General features: G+C 39.3%; 1 protein-coding gene across 1 annotated transcript in view; it reads right to left on the reverse strand.

The window, feature by feature from the left end:
- Nucleotides 1–1,557: 1,557 nt before the first annotated feature.
- The window catches only part of LOC126157897 (bcl-2-related ovarian killer protein), a 102,628-nt gene continuing 90,965 nt past the window's right edge, over nt 1,558–13,220 (reverse strand). The window contains exon 5 of the mRNA XM_049916405.1: nt 1,558–2,591. Within this exon, the coding sequence (XP_049772362.1) occupies nt 2,466–2,591 (126 nt within the window). The 3' untranslated portion in view covers nt 1,558–2,465. The remainder of the gene's footprint in view (nt 2,592–13,220) is intronic.

Genomic DNA, 13,220 nt, shown 5'->3' on the forward strand with positions numbered 1-13,220 from the left:
GCTGGTTGCATCATTGACTGTCATTAGCGTCAAGACAGAAATGGCTCTCAAGCTTTACACCCCTGAAGTTGCACGTGGAACTGATTCTGATTGGAGTGGACACTGCAGGGTATCTGTCTAAAAGCTGTCCCTCAATTAATGAGCTGGATACTTTTAATGGTGTCATTATGGAGTCAGGAGAAACTCTAATGCCTTTTGCAGATGCTTTATGATGCAACACAGTCATACCACAAATACAACAGTCTTCCCTCTCAGTAGTGACCAATGTGCACCTACTCATAGGAATTCTTGAGATAGTGACTTTCACGTACCATTATTCCCAAAAATAATATTCTTTGGTTGCATCACTGCCAAATATTTCTGCAATATCATGGAAAGAAGGTCCGCCTTTGTGACCTTGATCAAACTCTGTGAGCTTTTGAAACTGTCTTCTTCAGCCCGTTAAAGACATATTCGACTCACATTGACCTCCCAATATCAAATCTGGGCAATAAGTAAGGAAATGCGGTCATTTATAGCAAAATTGTGTAAGGAAACAGGTGTGTTTAATAAATTGGGGAGAGATGAGTAGAAAACTGTAACTTTGAATATAGGTATAATTGAATAACTATAAATAGTTTCAAATATAAGGGTCTCAGATAATTTTAGGTGTTATTAGTTAATGTATTAGTATGATTTTGGGTTCATATATTTGTTATTTTATGTGTGAGATGCTCCCAAACTGTTGCGTCACAACTTCCATTCAAGATGCTTATGTCATCACCAGTAATTCCTTGGAGTCTGCAGCACGCGCACTGCACCATGCAGCCCCATCCATGGTGAAGTGCTGTGGCTTGGGCTCACAACAATTCAAGAAGTTCCCCGTATGAATGTATTAGAGAACAAAAGAGATGGTCGAGATAGAACTGTCATGTACAAGCTGTTAAATGTTCACATTCTAAGCTGGATAATAAATCCAAACTTTGTTCTGTGTACATGACCTTTTACTTTGTAGTAGAAGCTGTATTACATAAGGAATGTCTGGCATAGACAAGGGTTCCAATCGACATACACAAAAACTTGCTTCAAGGCTACTGGAACCCTTGCGTATGGTTTGGCACATTTAGTTGACATGTTTCAGATGTTTAAAAATTATGTTACAAAATTATTAACAAAAAATATTTACAAAGGATTAATGTAAAAGGTCAAATACCAATATTTGTTTCATTGGTGTACTTACTGCTGATACCTTATAAACTTCCTCACAGTAGTAAATTCATAAGAACTCTTTCCAGCTAGAAGTATTCCATTTTCACATACTATCTTTTAATGCAAGCAAAAGCAACCCTAAGCTTAGACAGTGATTATTAAGGATTGGTGTGAAATTGTTTGTTATTTGAGTTTTATGCTGTTCATAATTTTTTGGCAGATCATTGTCTACTTGGACTACCATGTGACTTCTACATGTGACAACTTCTTCATTGCTCATAGCTCCTGTTTCTGTATTACCTAAAAAGATTTACTAGAAATCAGTAAGTACAACTTTTATTTGTCCAAGTGTGTTTGTGAGTCACAGCATAACCCTTAAGGTTTTCCATTTGTCACCATTCAGAAATAATGATTTATGGAACAAAAAGAAAAAGTATATTTATTGTAATAATCTTAATAACAATGTTGAATATGTGTGATACCCAACAAATATTTTGCTAAAATATTAATCGAAGAAGGGTTTTTGGTGATTATTTTTATAGAAACAAAATTAGTTCATTAAATTAAAGATTCTGTTACAAAACAAAGGCAATAAATTCAGTTGACAAATGGATTTTTTTATAACAACACTTAAATACTAAAAAAAAGAATTTAAGAAAATTGGTGGAATTGTTTTGAGTCCATACACATCAGTAATATATTGCCAACAATCATCACTGTGGAAAGTCAACATTTCAAAGCATGGCAATAAATGTGGTGCAACAGAATCAAAAATAAAAATCTTTATCAAATCTTTTCTCATTCATTACTATCCAACAGACACCAGATTTTTTGTACCATTATTTAAATTTGTGTACAAAATTTTTCAGTGGGTGGATGAAAGGACTGACATAAACTATGTTAGTTCAGTTTGATAGTTTGTGCTCTTTTTCCCCACAGCATTTTCTTGTACCACACAGTAGTTGATATTGTTGGTAACATTTAAGTATTGCGTGATTATCTAATTGTAGGTAGAATATCTGTCTGTATATACATCACTATAAATTACCGAGTAACACCTTTCAATATTACAAGTTTATCACTCTTGTTGAATCTTATTTTGTACTTATCAGTTCTTTTTGCCAAATATATAGTGTCTACCACGAGTAATAGGAATATCTTTCATTCAGTAACAACAACAATGCAACAGACTGCCCTGAGGTACACACTATGCACTGGTCTTACAGAGCTGGTCATTAATACTCTGCAGATTACTGAATATTTAATTCTTCAGATTGCTAACTGCAGAGCCGTATGATGAAAAGAAGTAGAAAGATTAATGCTGATACAGCTCCCACAAGTATAACACACCGTGATACAGCAGCTTCGTTGGTTCTGGGCTTGTAGTGGTTCAGCAAACCTTGCTGTTTGTAAACAGAAATAGAAATATTAAAAAATAATACACTATAAGTGTGATACTTTTTTAAAAAAAGTAGAATATGAACAATGTACAAATTATAAATTTAAAGCACTTTACACAAGGAAATTATTTGTAAGTTGATAAGACTGACACTCTTATTCATAAGTCTCTTAATACCATTTTATTATTAAGCTTGACAACCCCCCCCCCCCCCCCCCCCCCCCACACACACACATATATATAAACGTGGCTATGTAGTCACAGCAGCTACATTATCCTGGCCACAGTAAGATGGCAGGTTGTGCTGGATAAGGTAAATGACAAAAGAAAAGACGGAGAGAAGGGAAGCTGACAGCTAGCAGGGTGGTGAAAAGGGGGGGGGGATGTAGAGGCAGCAAGGCAATGGGATATGAATGTGGCACTGGTGAACATGTCTCATGTATGCAGGGATGTTGTATAAGGTGCAAGATGAAGTGAAAGGAATGGGAGGGAAAGGGGACAGAGAAAGAGGGAGACCATGGAGAGAAAGGAGTGAGTGTACATTACTGGAATGAAGTTGGAGGCATGGGGACAGAGATGGTGATGGTGGACAGTAAGAGCAGTGGTCAGCAGAGACTAAGGCCAGTAAATCTAGTCCACAAACATGTCTATACTGGGTCAGTGAACTCTGAAGGTGGACACTGTCTGTAAGGTCAGCAACTACTTCAGTCTTATTATTATGAGCCTGTAAACCATTCAGTGCATTGACTATAAGGCGGTCTTTGTACTCCATCCAGATCTTTTTTGTATTTTATCTATGTATTTTTTATTTACATTAAACTACATTTAAACTATATTTTCCAATCATCACACTTTCATGGTTTAATATGATAGACAAGAGCCAAATTGTAGTAAAACCAAAATAGTCAGTATATTTTTGGCATTTATGCTTCACTGATTCTTAAAATTAATCAAAACTATAACAGAAGGATTTTAATCCACCTATGACAAATGTTCATGAAAATTTATTATCCTATCTCTTCTAATATTACGTAATGTGTAAACAAGACTGAAAATACACATAGTGGCTTGCAGTTAATGGAAATAATCATTGTCAGTTACTGGCAGCTGGAAGAGACTACAGATATTGAATATGATGAAGGTACAGAAACTGTCCATGAATCAGTCTCAAAGTGGTACTACACATGGTAGTGGTACTGGTATCTTCTTCTTCGACAATCTGCTGAATGCTTTCACTGAAGTCAGGTGTGCCAGAAATTCTTGACCTACCTTCATGCACCATTCATGTTACTATGCATCCAACCTCAGCAAGGAGACAACAAACGGCAGGAGAGGTCTGATTGTGTTCAGTCTTGTATCCATTATCATTCACATGGCTTTATAGAAACATCATATTTCAAAATGATAACCCTACCATGGTTAAGCAGAACATTTATACATCTACATACATACTCTGCAAACCACTCTGAAATGTATGGCTGAATGCACTTCCCTTTGTTCCACTTTAAGGCTTCTTCCTATTCGATTCAGGTGTGAAGTGGGGGAAAATGATTGCTTAGTTGCCTCAGTATGTGCTGTAATTAAACTAATCTTCTCTTCTTGATCCCTAAGGGAGTGACATGTAGGGGATTGCATCACTATCTGATCAAAAGCGTGTGGACATCCCTATGTAATGCAGAACTGACCAGTAGATGTCATGAGAAGTGAACCTGTCAGTATGATAGGAGGCAGGGAATATTGTGTTGTCAGTGGAGAAGCAGTCACAAGAGTTCAGCAACTTCAGATGCGGACTAATCACTGGATGTCACCTGAGCAACAAGTCTATCAGGGACATTTCAACTCTTCTAATGTTGCTCAAGTTGACTGTTTATGTGCCTGTGAAGTGGATATCTAAAGGAACAATCACAGTTAAACTAAGACCACGCAGAGTGCATTTATTAACAGACAGGGACCACTGAGTATCATGGAGGGTGGTCGCAAAAAAATTGCATTTCATCAGTGGAAAATATCACTCTGGAGTTTCATAATGCTATCACTATTACTGTATGTAAGGAGTTAATAATAAGGGGGAACAGTGGTCCAGTGGCTGCATATAAGCCACAAATTTCTGTTCGTCAGTGCGAAGTGACACTTGAGGGGGTGTAGTTACCTGCCCAGAGTCCAGACCTGAACCCAATGGAACATCTTCGGGATGAGTTAGAACATCAACTTCACCACTGGACAGTGGATAACTGGGAATGAGTGATTTAGGGTGATGAATCATGGTGTACCCTATGACAATTCAGTCGAAGGGTGTAGGTTTAGCAGAAGCATGGAGAATGTTACCTGTCACCATGTGTAGTTTCAACAGTAGAGTACAGAGCAGGCGTTGTTGTGGTATAGAGGTGTGGCTAGGGAGTAGTCCCCTTATCATTCTTAAGACAATGCTAAACACTGGGGTATCTTCCCCAGGTGGTAATTTCAGGGGGCGCCAAATTTTCATATTCTTGAAGATAAAAACCTTGTTTCGCAAAGCACCTAGCTTCCAGTGCAAGTTGGTCCATCGATTATTCATATGATTTTGAATTGCATCCCTGATGGTTTTTGAACACATTCTAAGTGGATTTCTGAACGAAATCATAAGTTGATTTTTGAATGAATGCATAAGGTACGTGATGTCTCTGTCAGTGGAATACCTTGCATCAAGAAACAAAACACTTTTCCCGCAGACAAAAGGGGACGGGGCTATATGAACTGAGCCGAATAAACGCGAACGGGTGAATGGCAATCGCTGTTTGTTTATGTGGTTGATTGGGTGTGCGAATGATCAGCGTTGTTATAATTATTAGTGAAACCCATGGATTTAGGCTAACAGAGTGGAAATGAACGACCAACAGGATTAACAGGTAAGAATGACTATACAGGGTGAGTCACCTAACATTACCGCTGGATATATTTCTTAAACCACATCAAATATTGACGAATCGATTCCACAAACCATAAAAAAATGCACGGAAGTATGTTTTTTAACACAAACCTACGTTTTTTTTAAATGGAACCCCGTTAGTTCTGTTAGCGCATCTGAACATATAAACAAATACGTAATCAGTGCCGTTTATTGCATTGTAAAACGTTAATTACATCCGGAGATATTGTAACCTAAAATTGACGCTTGAGTACCACTTCTCCGCTGTTCGATCGCGTGTATCGGAGAGCACCGAATTACGTAGGGATCCAAAGGGAACGGTGATGGACCTTAGGTACAGAAGAGACTGGAACAGTATATTACTTCCACATGCTAACACCTTTTTATTGGTCTTTTTCACTGACGCACATTACCATGAGGGGTGAGGTACACGTACACACGTGGTTTCCATTTTCAATTATTGCTGCACACAATTGCAATATCTGGCGTAATGAATGTCGTACACGCCGCAGTACATCTGGTGTAATGTCGCCGCAGGCTGCCACAATACGTTGTTTCATATCCTCTGGGGTTGTAGGCACATCACGGTACACATTCTCCTTTAACGTATCCCACAGAAAGAAGTCCAGAGGTGTAAGATCAGGAGAACGGGCTGGCCAATTTATGCGTCCTCCACGTCCTATGAAACGCCCGTCGAACATCCTGTCAAGGGTCAGCCTAGTGTTGATTGCGGAATGTGCAAGTGGGACATTTTCGAGCAACGTTGGCAGATCATTCTGTAGAAACGCGATGTATGTTGCAGCTGTTTGGGCCCCTGTAATGAAGTGAGGACCAATGAGGCGGTCGCCAATGATTCCGCACCATACATTTACAGTCCACGGTCGCTGTCGGTCTACCTGTCTGAGCCAGCGAGGATTATCCACGGACCAGTAATGCATGTTCCGTAGATTCACTGTCCCGTGGTTTGTGAAACCCGCTTCATCGGTAAACAGGTGGAACTGCAACGCATTCTCTGTTAATGCCCATTGACAGAATTGCACTCGATGATTAAAGTCATCACCATGTAATTGCTGATGTAGCGACACATGAAACGGGTGAAAGCGGTGACGATGCAGTATGCGCATGACACTACTTTGACTCAGTCCACCGGCTCTCGCAATGTCCCGTGTGTGGGTTCATGGCAACAGCAGCTAACACACAAACTGCACCCGCTTCTCCTGTGACGGGCCTGTTACGAACCCGTTTGCGTGCTGCGACCATACCTGTTGCATACAGTTGGCGGAAGATGTTTTGCAATGTGCGGCACGTTGGATGCTCTCTGTCCGGGTACCGTTCTGCATACACCCTGCAGGCTTCAGCTGCATTTCGTCGACACTCGCCATAGATGAGTATCATCTCCGTCTTTTCAGAGTTCGAATACACCATGGTCACAGTTCCTACAACACTACACTATCAGAGACGTCTGGTAACACGGTGTACTACAGTTGGTTTGCGTGCGGAGACGAATGTAGAGTAACAATAGCAGCAAGCGTTACATGCGGACACTGCGACAGCTAGACCAAACCACAACAGTGCACTACAGCCACACTCGTTAACACGGTCGTCATCGTAAACATGTCCCTGTAGATGCTGCTCGCCGACCGTGGCCCGTGTTTGTTACAACACGCAACTGAACGTCGGAGGTTTCAAGAGTCAACTTTAGGTTACAATATGTCCGGATGTAATTAACATTTTACAATGCAACAAACGGCACTGATTACGTATTTGTTTATATGTTCAGATGTGCTAACAAAACTAACGTGGTTCCATTTAAAAAAACGTAGGTTTGTGTTAAAAAACATACTTCCGTGCATGTTTGTATGGTTTGTATTAAACAATTACACTAGCCCCTCTCCTCACGTTCGGTCTGTGGAATCGGTTCGTCAGTATTTGATGTGGTTTACGAAATATATCCAGCGGTAATGTTAGGTGACTCACCCTGTATATTATCTTCTTGGTGTAACCAAGAAAATGAGATTTTGACAGAAAATTTTTGCCAGATCGCTACATTACTAAGGCCGGTTGTTCAGTCCCCAGTTAGCAGCCACTGAAGTTCTATTCTCGGAATAGTGCGGAAAACGCGTTGTACGAACACGTAATAACACCTAACTGGAGAATAAATGCAGGAGGACTGAACCCGTGATTCTGGCAGGGTTAGCGAAGTTAATTGGAGAATAAGTTTTGACAGTGGCAGAAATAGTTGCAGAATTAGTGATAACAAGATTGTTGGAACGAGGAACATAAAGGAACGGGGGCATCACACAAATTATGTGGAAGAATATGACGATACCAAATTTATAAACAAATTTCGTACTACTACTACTTTTCGATAGCATGCTTGAGAAAGTGGAGCATATGAACGAAATGTGGAAGATCTAACAAAACTTATTGCTTCTAGTGAGCGTAATATGCATTTGATATTAGTACTTTGTCAATTATATTCTGTGGTGTTATTTATGTAAATGAGGTAGATAAAAATGAGCATTTTTGCCAAAAAAATCTCGCTTATTTGGCGTATGTTACAGTTGCTGCAATATTAGGAAGGCCTATTTCGTTTTTTATAGCAGACAGTGGAAAAATAGGCATAATCAAATAGAAACCTCACGAGTCTTAGGTGTAATACCTATTAACAGCTTTTTCAGTGTTAGACAACGACATTTTGATTTTTCATGTAGCAAAATGTTTAACGAATTTTGGTGAGGTAATAGATTCTTTCGCAGAAAAGAAGGCGCGAGGGTGTAAAGCTGCAACAAGATTAGAGAGAAAAAAAAATGCTAGGACCTAAATATTGAAGAAAAGTGTTCTGTCTTTACTGATTTTATGGTACCTTTAATTTTATGTCACACAGAAGAGAAAGTTATTAGCTAATAGGCAATAAATAGTGCAAATTTACTGAAGAGATCTTATTCACCTAATCACAAATAATCCCACCCAGTATTAATAGCGTTTTTTCTTCTTTTTTCAGGACGACAAGACGTGAAACCGGCCGACTGAAAGCAGGAGAGGTACCACACGACATCTTAATTTACACTGTCCTTAATATAGGTGTGATGGCTTCCATTACAAAATATACACGATCGAATTCCACAGAGCGAAATATAGTGACGTGCGACAGAAGAACGCTGTCACGAACATCCTTTGGCTACTGTACGGCAGCTTGTTTTGAACAGTAGTGCTACTGACAACATGACTCGTGCATATGATGTTATTTATATATATTTGACGATGCTGGTCCTGAATCTGCATTTAACATTCGACGATGCCACTATGGATGCAACAAATAGGACATTGTTTTTATAGAACACTGGTATGCCTCTTCATACTTAAAGCGCACAAAATGGTTCAAATGGCTCTGAGCACTGTGGGACTTAACAGCTGTGGTCATCAGTCCCCTAGAACTTAAAACTACTTAAACCTAACTAACCTAAGGACATCACACACATCCATGCCCGAGGCAGGATTCGAACCTGCGACCGTAGTAGTCGCGCGGTTCCGGACAGCGCGCCTAGAGCCGCGAGACCACCGCGGCCGGCTAAAGCGCACAAATGCATATATATGTCAGTAGTACTTTTCATTATGGTCTATTTATTGTTTTTAAGCTATAGACAATCTGCGAGTGTATTTATGTTTTTGCTATATTTTTATTTTTATTTTTTTTTTTTTTTTTTTTTTTTTTTTTTTTTTGCTGCAGATCATAGACCGAAACCGGTAATCTGTGAACAAAAAGTTTGTGACCATAGATGTAAATTAAAGGAAATTTATCGATATATCGTCTGCGTCACTGATTTCGTGCGTGAACCAACGCGAATGATTGTCTTCTACCGCGAGACGCCGTCTACAGGAGACGAATAAAACATTAATTCATTTCTACGTAATTAAATGGAATTATTTACGAATATGTTTTAAATATTATTTTTTCTTGTCTCAACCGTTAAGGAAGGCGACAAGATGTTTCATTTTTCGTGATGCAAAATGCCTGAAAATTATTGCAGTTTAATAAACAAAACAGATACATTTAACGGAGACTTTAGTCATCAATAATATATTCTCCTTCACTATTTACAACAGTCTGCCAGCGCTGGGGTAACTTTTCGATTCCGCTACTACAGAAATCACGTGGTTTTTAGGCGAAGAACTCATTTAGCCATGTTCGGAGCGCATTTTTCGATGTGGAGCTGAAAATGTGAGAATATGAGGGCGCAAGATGAGGTAACAAGGTAGGCGTGGAATGCCTTCCCATCCCAATACCTGTATAGCGTTTTTTGTCAGTCTAGCATAATTTGGGCGGGCGTGAGCGTAGAGTAGTATCACTTCATGCACTTTCCCTGGTCTTTGTTGTTGGATTGCGTCTGCAAAATGTCTCAGTTGTCGACAATAAAAGTCAGTAGTGATGGTTACATCTCGGGGAAGCAATTCGTAGTACACTATGTCGTCGCTGTTCCACCAGATGCATATCATTTATCTTTTGTGATGCGCGCAAGTCTTTGTACGGGGAGTTCAAATGGCTCTGAGCACTATGGGACTTAACTTCTCAGGTCATCAGTCCCCTACAACTTAGAACTACTTAAACCTAACTCACCTAAGGACATCACACACATCCATGCCCGAAGCAGGATTCGAACCTGCGACTGTAGCGGTCACGCGGTTCCAGACCGCAGCGCCTAGAACCGATCGGCCACTTCGGCCGGCTGTACGGGAGTTGCTGCTTTGCTTGGGCTCAGCCATTCCTCTCTTTCCTTATGTTAGCTTAAAGACAACATTTCTCGTCACCAGAAACGATACAGGATAGGAATGGTCGGCGCTGTTCACGAGGCAACTGATGACGAGCAAGCAAAGAGGCATATAAGGCGCGCCGCTGATTTTTATGGTTTTGCCTTTAGAGCACGCTGTACGCATAAAGCCGCTTTTTGAGCCTTCCCCACTGCACGCAAATATCGCACGACGGTGAAATGATCACAGTTCATCACATTTCCCAATCCTCGAGTACACAGAGGTGGATCATTGTGGATTAATGCGTTTCAACGATCTTCATTGAACCCCGAAAGTCTTCCTGAACGTGGAGAGTCACTGAAAGCATAACGATGCACCTTAAAAAACATTTTCTCTGTTCGATGTCATTATCGTCATACACGGCGCAAATGTTTCTGGCTGCTTCCGCTGCTGTCATCCCTCTGCTGATCTCAAACAAAAGAAAATGTTGGAAATGTTCCGATTTTTCCACTTGGCAACCCATTTTCTAGCGTCCACAACTACACTCACTATCACAAAATAACACAAATAGCAACAGTGAACTGCAAATAAAAAATGACAATTGATAAATAAACCCATAGCAAACGGAATATCAACATGCAAACAAAAACGTTTCGAACTTGTGCATCAACATATTATTCGCGACGACGAATACGGGGGATGTTTGTCTGAACTTGAAAGTGATAAGGCTGAAGAATGTGAATTTATACTTATTCAGGTACAGTATTACTGCCTCTTCTGGTGTTGAAATGGCTGCTGTGAATAATGGCTCTTTTTTCTGATGTGCATGTAAAACCAAATGAAACAAGAAGCTGTTTAGCTAAAGAAGCCTTGCTAAAAACACAATCATATTAATATTATCACACATTTATCTGGAGCCAGGGTGACCAATTGGTTATGTGTCAGAAGCTGGAGTCTCCTATAAAACTGGTACAGAATGAAACTACAGCTGTTTCTGGCCGCAGTTAACAATATGATACTTTATATAGTACAGAGTAACAATAAGACATTGAAAAATACAAGAAAATACAATATGAACAGATTATTTAATGAAACTGTGACGTCAGATAGTGGTGTCACTCCATATTTACGTATTAAGTACCGTACGTGCTTATGAGATCAAGATATCGGCGTATTGTTTGTTGTTTAGTGAATTTTGTAGGAACAACACGACCACGGGGTGATGAGACCTGGCCAACATGGTATGTTACTTGCAAGGGAAGTGTGTGCAAAATGTTTTCAGACGCTGTATGCACAAAATATCTAGCAAACCGAAGCATTTTAATGCTACAAAACGTTTGTGCTATATTTCTGAAACCCCGCGTGCTAAGTTACATTACTATGTTTTGGACATAGTAAGTTCAGCTGCAGTAAGTGCCGGTAAGTAAATGCTGTTTGTACTTAAGGAATTGACAGCTTTTTTAAATAATTACTTCGTTTTTATCAATGAGCAAGTGTTCTTATTCACTAAAATACTAAAATTTTTACATAAAATTTATTTCTTTTTGCAAAAATAAAACATAAAATATGTACACGAACATGAAACAACAAGAGAGAAATTATCTTGTGGACGAAACACTTCGAGTTTCGAGGGACACAGTGACGAGATGCGCATTCCTATGGGAAAAAAAGTATCCCTATGAGGAATAAGAAAATGATGCCGGAGAGAAGGCTGAGACGAGACGATGACTTTGTATCAAGAACTGAGGAGGGCAATGTTAGAGTGCGTTGACAGGTGTCTACAAAAAATGGATACACGTTGCCAAACCATGGAATATATTTTAGGGCCCAGCAAACTGGTTAAAACCTAAAAAAAAGAAACATGCCGCAACTGTGAAAAGTGAAGGCAGTGTCTTTGAAGGAATTACACGCCTGAGAAGATTTCTGCAACCTGCCATTTAAGATTTTTACAATTCATGGGTGGATAAGAATTTTCCAAATCTGTCCCCAACCTCATTTTAGTGTTAAAATTTTTCTTAACTTTATGTGTTTCGCTAGCGTCATATGAGAGGAGTTTTTCAAAAAATGGCTCTGAGCACTATGGGACTTAACTGCTGTGGTCATCAGTCCCCTAGAACTTAGAACTACTTAAACCTAACTAACCTAAGGACATCACACACATCCATGCCCGAGGCAGGATTCGAACCTGCGACCGTAGCGGTCACGCGGTTCCAGACTGTAGCGCCTAGAACCGCACGGCCACTCCGGCCGGCTGGAGTTTTTCAAAATCGAAACTAAATATGATTATTTTAGGTTCACTATAGCTAAAGTACGACTCTATAATTTGGCAGTTTTGTCAGTTTAAAACAGTGCAGCTAAAAGTATGTAATTTACAATGCAGTTTCAAAATTTGCAGCACAAAAAATTAGAACGAAGAGATTCTAAGCTAAATGTTAAAGTCATCCGTCATTAAGAAGATCTATGGTTGTTTGCACTGCTTCATTAATAACCAGTTTAAAATATGTTATTTATGAAAATGCTTTTTACTTGTTTCCATTCATAAAACTGTTTGTAAAATAATTAACATTGTACTGTGCTACTTAATAGCTTCCATCAAAAATTGTTTCTGTAAAAAAAAAAAAAAAATTGATGTTATTGTGGGGTTGGACAAGTTAATCTCCGTACCGGGTGCCAAACAACCTAGGTACACCACAGCCTGAAAGGAGTACATGCATCATTAATATACACTAAGTACACATTTTATAACAATAATATTCATTCATAAATAACAAATAATGTAGCTGAACTGTTTTTTAATAATTAACCTTGAGTAATTTATAAATGGTTCTCCTGTGAATTAACAACTAAAGAAGTGTTAGATGGAGGCTAGGTACGTTAGTTTTAATAGAATTATGTCAATGAGATAGCAAAATGAAATGGTGGAATACTACTGACCGTGACAATCGGACCTGCTGCCCCAACTAACTTCATCCCGCTATC

Source organism: Schistocerca cancellata, chromosome 2 (assembly GCF_023864275.1).
Source record: "Schistocerca cancellata isolate TAMUIC-IGC-003103 chromosome 2, iqSchCanc2.1, whole genome shotgun sequence".
NCBI lineage: Eukaryota > Metazoa > Arthropoda > Insecta > Orthoptera > Acrididae > Schistocerca > Schistocerca cancellata.